The 10,987-nt window shown below is 34.6% G+C and overlaps 1 protein-coding gene across 1 annotated transcript; it reads left to right on the forward strand.

Annotated features, from left to right (window-relative positions):
* The first annotated feature begins 4,432 nt into the window (after positions 1-4,432).
* LOC132645625 (receptor-like serine/threonine-protein kinase At2g45590) lies at positions 4,433-7,579 on the forward strand. Its single transcript, XM_060362716.1, has one exon. The coding sequence runs from the start codon at positions 5,437-5,439 to the stop codon at positions 7,444-7,446; it is 2,010 nt and encodes a 669-aa protein (XP_060218699.1). The 5' UTR covers positions 4,433-5,436; the 3' UTR covers positions 7,447-7,579.
* The last annotated feature ends 3,408 nt before the right edge of the window (positions 7,580-10,987 follow it).

The following is a 10,987-nucleotide window of genomic DNA, read 5'->3' on the forward strand; positions in this document are numbered from 1 at the left end:
CCGCACTAATTTTAATTATACACATTAGATAGGAAGAAGTGTGCTACTGTGTTATACAAGTGAAGAAGCACCACTTAAGCTAATCAAATAACAAAATTGAAAAATAAGAAATCAAAATTGGAAACTAAAACTGAAAACTATAAACTAAAAAATAAGAAACCAAAATTGGAAAATAAGAAGCCAAAAATATTAAGCAACACCAGATCCTATTATGTTGTTCCAGAATCCCAAACAAGCTTCAAAATCAATCTCAAAAGTCTGGTCTTCAATTCCTGATTGGCCGAATTGCTTGGTTCTTGAAAAAAGGTCGTTATACACATATTTTAATGATGTGTATAATTAAAATGCATGGGGGTTTTAATTGGTTGAATTTTTCAAGTAGGATGCGATTGACGTCCACGCGAAAGAAAATGAAACTCACCATATATGTTATGTAAGTTGAATTGTGTTTGATTGACACACTTGAGGTCAAATTCAGGAATTCAATGAGAATAATATTTAATTGAGGTGTCAAAATAAAATAAAAAAAAAGTTTAGAAAGCTGTATATGCAGTAAGCCAATCTACGACGGATACATTTTCCTTCTAACTTAGTTTAAAAAGAGAAATTTTTGTAACTTATGAACAGAGAAAAGTATTTCCTTTAACAAATTGTCTCTTAAACTTCATATCAAAGACGTTGACAAAAATTTGAACGGGGAGAGTAGCAAAAAATCTAAGCGTAATGCATGAGTTGTATTCAATGCACATGTACTCATCGTCACTATAGTGCCACCCCAAGTTATAGTACTAAAAAATAATATAATATGCTATTTATAACCTTGGGTGAATTAATTAGTGAAAAAAAATAGGCAAAATGGAGAGTGGGACTCACATGATTCTGAGTCCTCGAAAAAGGGGCCAACACCAATGCCGTATGCAGCTGTGTCAGTACACAATACTTGCTTCTTAAAGTCAAAGACCACATTCATAACCTTAGCTACCTTCCAAGCACAAAGACAAATAGAGTTGCAGAAAACAACAAAGGACTGGCTCATGGTATAATGTGACTAAGCTTCATGAATTGATGTAATATTCTTTGAAAAAAAAAAAAAGAGATATTTAAAGTTAAATTTAAAAAATATTCAAAAATTTGAAATTGTGCTTGGATATGAAATACAAGTGAAATTTAGTGAATCTAAACTTTTAGAAACTTCTAAAACCTTTTTTTTTCCATACTTCAATAAGCCTGAAATTAAAATAATCGTCTAGCTTGATATACTAAATTTATTTGAAATAATGTTATTTCAAATTTTGAAACAAAGTTTATGGATAAATGGCTTAGTTTTCTAAGGTACATGTGGGATTGTGGGTTCAAGAATAGTAGAGGAATGAAAAGGAATAAGAGGACACACTCGTGAACTCGAACTGTTTGGACTATATGTTGAAGTGAAAACAATAATTTAACTTTTATGAGTAAACATCATTATATCACTTAAAATACTTCTCATATATGTTTTTCAATTTGAAATTCTTTATTTTAAGTTGTAGTTAAAATAATAAAGTAAATTATATAATACAAACTAATTTGAAAATAATATATTCCAAAGCCAACTTAATTTGAAAGAACAAAGTGTTTTTCCGGAAAGAAATGAAGAGTTGATCATCTAGTCTCGCCTCATTAAGAGTTTTCCTCTCCGCCTGATTTGCTCCATCGATTGCCTTTATCTCATTGTATAACTCTTTTGTAATCGCAAAAGAAAATATGTTATATGGCGTTTCGTCAACAACAACAAGATACGAACGGTGTATTCTCACGTGTGGGATCTGGGGAGAGTAGAATGTATATAAACCTTATCCTACCTTGTGGAGATAGAGAGACAATTTCCTGCAGACTCTTGATTCAAGTAACGCAAAACAAGGTAGTTCGAAAAAGAAAATACATAAGTAAATAAGACATAACAAATAATAGGGATAACGTAGCTTAGCATTCAGAGCAAAGTAATGCAATAACCGAAGCGCAAGAAACAACATGTAGTAATAGAGATCGAAGGACGAGAAACTATAAGAATAATGCTAATACTAACTACTCGTCAAGCAGGGGCGGATTTAGAGTGTGGTGAGTCTCGGTAAAAAAATTACATTATATATAGGGTAGATTTTCTGTGTTTATGCACATATATTAACTGTTGAATACCCTGAACAAAAGCAAAAGTTTACCTCATGGTCCAGGGTGTTCAAACTTGTCTCAAGTGTTCTAGGTTCAATTTCTGGGGACAACATTATTTTTTACATTTAGTTTTTGTTATCTTTTCTGTATTCCCTGATTGAAAATTCTGGATCCTCAAATAGCCAAGCCTATTCAGGCCGAAGGAAAGCTAGACAATGTCCAACTATCTTCTATCCTAATCAACGACTTTCATATCTTTCTATCTAATGTCATATCATAATACATATTTTAATTAGCATATTTTAGGCAATTAAAATATTACTCTACTTAAAAGGTCAAATCGCAAGATAATATGTCTAAATAAAAAATAACTCTGAATTCATCTGTTTTGACCTTTTTTAAAAAGTAGATACAGTAACTAAGCGTGTAAGCTAAGAATGAAAGTACGACCTCGGTCAACCTGCTTTTCATGCTTTGGGTAACCTCTGCTACCCTTTTCCCTTTGTTCTTCACTACCTAAAAAAAGCATTAATTAAACAAACAAAAGAGAAAACCAAAAAGTTTAGATTGATAATCTCTGGAATTTAATAATTTGATAGTGCACTTTAATTTTTATTTTAATATATTGGAAGGAATAAATGATGTTATACTTTGCTTATACAGTGGCTCCTCATGTTTGCTTTCCCTTTTCTTTTTCTCTAATTAATTTCTTTGGGTTCTTTTACGTGGGGTGGGGAGAAGATAATCCATAGAGAAATTGACTCTCTATTTATTGGTTTGCCTTCTAATTAATGCTTTAGAAGAAAATAATAAATATATATAGTATGTATTTGTTTTTGTAAAGTTAAAAAATGAAAAAATAAAAAAATGAAGATGTTCATTTAATACATTGTAACTTGAATTTTGTACTATTTTATATAATTGCAGCAGGTCATTGATGCATCAACTACAGAGTCTGAAAATTAGGCATATCTCCGGAGTGCAAAATGGATTGCAACCCTACTAGCAAAAATAAGAATCTACAACACAAGTCCTGTTTGTTTTTAGTGCTATGATCTTTTGAGTTCGAAATGTTGTAAAAGCCAATAAAATATAAAGTATTTTTCCTTGTTTCTACTAATAATTGTAATATTTTGGCCACCTTAACTAATATGGATGAATGAATGCTTGTACTAACGTTTTAAATTTTAATACTTCACTTTATTTGAGTGCTTGTACTAACGTTTTAAATTTTAATACTTCACTTTATTTGAGTGCTTGTACTAAGTTCTAATAAACCAAAAACAATAAAATAAAAAGGAACAAATAATAGAAAGAAAAAGAGAAACGACAAGATGTTCCCTGGCTGTTTGGACCATTTTAATTTGTCCGCATCTCTTCTTGTTTTTAGGTTGAGGGTCATGTTTAATTATGGGTAGTGTACTGGTGTATTATTATCTTCATTAATAAGCTGTCATTGCAAAATAAAGTTTTGTTTGGAGTATTTTTTTCAAGAGGCCAAAGAAGACTTTAGGACATGCATATAATTGGAAATTACAGTCTATATTGTCTACTGTCTAGTGTTGTTAGTTAATCAATTTAGCGGTGAGTTTTTCCTCTAAAATGAGACAGAGGGAATGTATATAGTCTAAAGTGCTTTTTGTGGATTTTATACTTGAAAGTTCCATGAGCTCACGTAATTTCGAATCTATTTTTGGTAAGGTGTATTTTTGATATATTACCTTTTCTTTTAAAAAAAAAACAGTCCAATGTGTTTTAGAAACACCAATGTTTGAAATAATTGTTTTCTCCGAATTTATAAAACTTGTTACTGGAATCTCTCAACATGTTTCGTAATTCATATCATTATATATATATATATATATATATATATATATATATATATATATATATATATATTTTTTTTTTTTTTTTAATTAATGATATTTCACATGATTTAGGAAACTAAATTTTCAAAGTTTAAAAAATAAAGAAATTCAAAGTTCAGTAAATGTATCGAATTGATTTTTCAATTTAGTACCTAATTAAATGATGACACATAAAATAGAATAAGCGAGTAATTATTACTTTTTCCATCGATCCCAGTTTGGTTGTCCAATTTTAATTTTTCCAGGTTATTATGGGAAATATCAAAAATAGAATTAATTATACTTCTCTCCAAAATAATCATTTTTCAGAAAACAAGCACTTCTAGTAGTTCTCTAAAATATCTAAAGTTCTATTTTTATTTAAAGAAAAGAGAGAGATTAAAAAAAAAGATTGAGGAACCATCCGAGCTACGTCACGGCCCCGTGACTTTCGATTTTGACTCAGCAAAAGTAAAACAGATGGTTTCTGTTTTACCCAGTAGTAGCATAGTATTCTAATTCTAGTAATAACAGACAGCTCTATGAGGAGATAAAGACTACACACAGTCACACACTGCTCACATTACTCTACATTGCACGGTCTTCTCTTGTTTTTTCCTTCTTCCACTAGTCCATTTCCCTTACAGATCTCTCCTCTCCACATCAACATCCACCCCTTTTCTTGCACACAGTCACACAGTATTCACGCTACACTCCCATAAACAAACACAATAGTCCCTCATTTCTTGTTTCTTCCTTCCATGTCCTTTTCTCTTATGTAATTTCGTTGATATAACAAATCTCTCTGCAACTATATGGATCTCTAACAAAACTACTCTTCCATCATCACCCTTCTAATTTCTTTCTTCTTCTTCTTCTTCTTCCCCACTAGTCCTTTTTCTTTCATCCCCATCACAAATTAATCTCTCTGCAAATTTAATACTATGCATCTTTAATACTCTTCCAAGATCACCCCTTTCTTCCTCAACAAACGCACAGTCACAGTATTCATACTAGACTTCCCATTCTTGTTTCGTCATTGACAAATCTGTCTGCAAATTTGCATCTTTAACTGTTTCAACATCACAATAGTGTTTATCTATCACCATTCTTGTTTCTTCTTCTTCTTCTTCTTCTTCTTCCACATTAGTCCATTTATAACAAATCTTTATGCAAATATGCATCTCTAAACACTTTCAAGATTACCCCTTTCTTCCTCAACAGATCGACACATTAGATTCCACAACCCCACTAGCCACTTTTCCTGTTTCATCCCTCACAAATATCTCTAATATTCATCCTTAGTACTCTTCCAACATTACCCCTCACTGTTCACACTAAACACCACACTCCCACCAGTAACCATTCTTGTTTTCTTACCTGGTCTCTCTGCAAATATGCATGTTTAACTCTATTAAGATCACATCTTTATTCAACAAAAATGCCTCCAGAAAACCCATTTCCACCTCCTCTAACCCCCCTCCCTATCTTCCCCACCACCTACCTCCCACCCCCACCCCCACCCCCACCACATCACCATACCCACTCCCCTCTCATCCCACCCTTCATAGCTGCTGCCTTTGCCTTAACATTCTTCATAGTTGTTACCATCATTTATCGCAAATTCTCGCGTAACAGAACAGTCCCTACAGATCTGAAGTCACCTCCACCACCCCACAAGTACTCCTTCTCTCTCCTACGCAAAGCCACAAGCTCATTTAATACTGCTAATCGTCTTGGCCAAGGTGGATTTGGTTCTGTTTACAAAGGTGTCCTTCCTTCAGGACAGGAGGTAGCCGTGAAGCTAATGGACGCTTCAGGCTCCCTCCAGGGCGAGAGAGAGTTCCATAATGAACTCGCTCACGCCTCGAGGATAGACACTACGTCTTGTCAGCACGTAGTGCCTATCCTCGGGTACTCCTCCGATGAACATAGTCATCGGAGGAGTAGGAGAAGATTAGTTCTTGTATATGAGTATATGCATAATGGGAGCCTTCAAGATGCTTTGTTAGATCGAAAGTGTCCTGAGTTAATGCAATGGAGAAAGAGATTTGATGTTATTAGTTCCATTGCAAAGGGTGTTGAGTATCTTCATTACTCTTGTGATCCTCCTATTGTACATGGAGATATCAAGCCTTCTAATATATTGTTGGATTACAATTTCGATGCGAAAATAGCTGACTTTGGCTTAGCACAGTCTTTGACTAAAGATGATCAAGTTGTTGAATCTTTCATTGAAGGTGAGGAAGGAGTTGAGAAGGTGGTAAAAGGAGAAGTTTTTGAGAATGTGGAGGAAAACGGGTCGATTCTTGAAGGAAATGAGAGTGTGGTGACAGAGGAGGTTGTGATAAATGCGGATCAGTTGGCAGAGAGTTGTTCACCTGAGGTGGGAGTTCCATCAGAGGGGATGGAAAAGACTAGTGTTTCTGAGGGTTTCTTGGATGGGGTTAGTGTGGATAGTGGAATATCGAAAGGGATTGGGAGGGGAACTAGTCAATCAGGCAGAGATTGGTGGTGGAAACAGGAAAATGTGAATGGTGGATCGGATTCCGGGAGGATTAAGGACTATGTGATGGAATGGATTGGTAGTGAGATCAGAAAAGAGAGGCCTAAGAAGGATTGGATCGCGACCACAAGTGCAGCCAAAGATCTTGCCAAAGGAGGGGGGCAACAGAAGCAAAGAAAGAAGCTTGAATGGTGGGCATCTTTGGATGAGGAGAGAATTAGGAAAGAAAAGAAGAATAATAGGAAGCCAAGAGAATGGTGGAAGGAAGAGTTTTGTGAGGAGTTAGCCAAGAAAAAGAAGAAAAGGGATCTCAAAGGGGGAGGAGAAATGTGGTGGCAAAGGGATGAAGAGTTAATGCCCGAAAGAAAAAGGAGGAAAAGTAGGGGAAGTAGGAGTAGTATTGATTGGTGGCTTGATAATTTCAGTGGCGAATTTCGGATTGGAAGACGAAATAGTCAAGATTTCGCCAGTGGAGACATTCCCAAGAGTGGAGGTGTGAGTAGTACTCCTAGTATGAGAGGAACCGTATGTTACATCGCTCCCGAATATGGCGGTGGAGGACAGCTATCGGAGAAATGCGATGTGTACAGTTTTGGTGTTCTGTTATTGGTTTTAGTTTCGGGGAGAAGGCCACTTCAAGTTACAGCTTCTCCTATGTCGGAATTTGAGAGGGCTAATCTGGTTTCATGGGCTAGGCAGCTTGCTCATTCAGGCAAGCTTTTGGATCTTGTTGATCCCAATATTCAGTTACTGGACAGAGAACAAGCATTACTTTGTATCACAATTGCACTACTATGTTTACAAAGATCGCCTAACAAGCGCCCCACGATGAAAGAGATCGTTGGGATGCTTTGTGGTGACTCTGAGCCACCCCATTTGCCATTTGAGTTTTCCCCTTCACCGCCATCCAACTTCCCTTTCAAGCCCCGGAAAAAAGCCCGGTGAGTTCATAGAGTGTTCGAACCGTTTCATCAACAGTAGCTTAATTTGCACTGTTCAATGTAATCTTCATGTATTATTGTGTAGAAACTGTTAGAAGAAAAGCAAAATGGAAGCAAACTGTCATTATTTCTTATCAGCTTTTTCTTTTGCATAATCATCTCTATGGTTTCTGCACTTTTTTAATTCTGATGAGATGAACACACTAGTTCTCCTTGGCTTTTGCTGATTTGAAGGAATCCCAGGCTAAATCTGATATGACTCTTTGCTTCCACTTTCTAAAAGGCGTGTCCACAAGTAATTATAAAATTCAGTGCCCTTGAACTATTTAAGGAGCTTGCTTTATTGCTTTCACTAATTACTTTTTTTGGGTCCCAGATAAGATATTTGACTGTTTGTTGTCTATTGGCTTAAAAAAGTAGGATGAGCTTGTTTTATAATTCACTCATTTATTTCATAGATTAAACCCCCTTTTTCCCAACTTTGTCCCTGGGGTAATTACAAAGGAATACATGGAAGTTGCATTTTTGTCTTGTACACACTATTACTGTATTATCTAAGTAATCTCTGTGGCCCTATATAATGTACTAGTATAAACATGTAGTTTGTAAGTTGTAACTCTGTTCATACTGCAAAATAGATGATATGCTTGGGGGAAAGACATAAGAGAGAAAAGCAACAAGATCATATTGGATTTCTTGAGAAGACGAAAGCAACAAGGACGAGAGGTTAACAAGAGACGTGTCTGTTTGTTGATACAATAGTTGATAAAGTATATGAGTGCTGTTTTATTATGTGTTTACAGCTGATTATATATGAATACCTATATAGTATAGCTGTTTGGCATAGAGGTCATCTAAGTTTGAGAAATTAAAAATGATATAGACACCAAAATGGTTTCACATTTTTCGCATTCATAGGGGAGTAATGGCAGCTGACGGTTACTGGAAATAGTTAGTGAAAGTTAAACAGTAATATTGTCAGATATGAGGCGAAGCTGAGTACTATTCAGTACTCCGAAATTTGGTTGTTCTTGCAACCTACATTGTAATATTTATGGCTCTTTATATGTTTAATGAAGAAAGTACATAAGCATCTCAATTGTGGATGTGAGTTAGTTCCTTTAAATGATGGAGTCATGGAGATCATTTATGTTGGACATGCTCTAATAACCCGCGTATCATAACGAGTATAATATCTCAGGTACCTATATCACCTTTGTGCACAATTCTTTTGTGAACCCATAGATCTTTTTTGTTCGTCAAGTAACTTTGGTTCGATTTAGATTGAATTAGTTAGTCCTTCATAGCTCTTGAAGTTGACATAAGATAAACTTGAAGCGCAGATGTCACTTTTTGTGATGTTAGTTATATCTGTTTTTTAGTTTTCATCACTGAATGTTTGTATGTTCATCAACTAATGGACAAATTGGATAAGATATTTGTGTTACTGTCTTTGTAGAGTGTCACTGAAAGTTGTCTTGTTGTCAAGAGGAGCAACTCAAAGTTAGTTCTAACACATGAACTGGTGTTAAAGTTCATACCTTTTGCTTACATAACATGTCCCTAAATAAGCCTCTGACCCACAATGCTTCGTGATACATCCAGACCAGACACGTTGGTTGTCTTTGCAAATCATCATGATTTTCATTTCCTCTTCTGCAGGGTGCCCCACATCATATATATCCCTGTGGATTCATATTTTGTGTCATCTAGATATTTATGTGCATTGGATTTTTCTGATGTATAGCTGCCTTATCTGTGGTCTGAGGTAAGCGAAAATAGATATAAAAATATTTATATAGTCGATACTAACTAATTTGGTAATGAGTCAATTGGTCACCATTTGAATTACCTCATGTTCAAATCTTAGTGGTCTCAGAAACCAAGCTGTCGAGCAATGCCAGGTGTTGGGGACTGACAGAGATTATTTTTTTCTTTTCATTTTTTTGGGGTAGATTTCTTTTCTTCACACTATGAAACTGAAGGTGGTCATTCTTATCTGAGACTATAGTCTTGGCATGACTTGGGTGTAACTACATTTTTCTTTTGTGTGTTCAGACCTGTATGCATTTCAATTAATTAGCTGAATATCTACTACTTTTTCACTAGCTTATAAGACAGAGAAATGCTGCTTTTTATTGTTGCAACTCTAGTCTTGCAAGATCTTTTTTCCTTCGCTGATTGTTAGACCATAATTATGGATGCATTAAAAACTAGATAGTTTCCCTGTGTCACGTCAATTCTTTCTTACTAGAAAAAGACTATTTTAAAATTCAATATTCAAAGGTTTTACCAATTAAAAACAGGTCACGGCTAGTCCCTTTGGGGACATCCAATTAAAAAACAGGAGGTCAAGGCTCAATTTTCTTACCCTACAAAGGTCCGAACAATAAATTCTCATATCAGTTTCTCTCCGTTAAAAAATTTCAATTTTTACTTTGGTTTCTTTGAAATAAAGGATAGAACGAGAAAAGTAAACGGATTGCTGTTTTATAGAAAAACCAAAACAAGAAGTTGTCTCATTCTTTTCAGGTCACAGGGAATTATATAATTTTGCAGGTAAGCCTCTGTAAGAATAAGATTCATATACTTTTTTTAAAGTAAGGCAAGTTTATTGTTATAATAGGTAAAAGTGATCTAATTCTTTTTCCCACATGCGAAGGAAAGATTAAGTAGGCGTTTGGCCATAGATACCAAAAACAAATTCACTTTTTTTGGAATTTTTGAAGTTGGAGTTGGAGTTGTGTTTGGCTATAATTTTTGAAATTGTAGTTTTTGATGAAATGTAGTTGTAAAAAATTGAAAAAAATGATTTTTTTTTATTTTAAAAACAAGTTTTTTGAGTTTTTGGTATTCCGGGATACAACTTCAAGTTGTATTTAGAATATTTATGGCCAAACGCCCAAAAGTGAAAAAAGTGAAAAAAAAAATTCGGAAAAAAGTGAATAATTTTTTTGGCCAAACAGCACCTAAGTATCTCCACCAATTAACAATTTGATACCAAAATTATCTAATAGGCCTCTTCTTATATTATAGGGGTAACAATTTGGGTTTATACGAACCTCTTTTCATTTAGGATCATTTAACGCGTCTTTTGTTTTTTCAGAGTGTTTAGCACAGTTTCGGTAATAAATTGCTTATGTCCCATGTCCATTTCTATTGATTGGTCAGTTAGATATTTTCCAGAACTAAATTGTACATAAGTAACTCATATTTTAAAATCAAAAGTTAAATAAACAAAAAATACACAGAAGATTACCAGTAATTAGAATAGAGTAAATCCCAACTTAATTACTCTGCCAATCCCTGAAATTCAATCCTTGTTCTCTAAAATTCGCTACTTCCGTGGCTCAGGTCAGTTTTCTTTTCTTTCGTTTGTTTAACTGAAATTTTATTGGTTTCAATTTCTTTTTTCCGATTGTGATTAGAGGGCCTGTTTGGAAAGCCACCCAGATAGTTGGAGTTGTGATACCAGAACTGAAAATGCAGAAAAAGGAAAAACAAACTATTGCAGCTAAAGCTAAGAGAAAAGATTAAACTAGGGC

Source organism: Lycium barbarum, chromosome 6, assembly GCF_019175385.1.
Source record: "Lycium barbarum isolate Lr01 chromosome 6, ASM1917538v2, whole genome shotgun sequence".
Lineage (NCBI taxonomy): Eukaryota > Viridiplantae > Streptophyta > Magnoliopsida > Solanales > Solanaceae > Lycium > Lycium barbarum.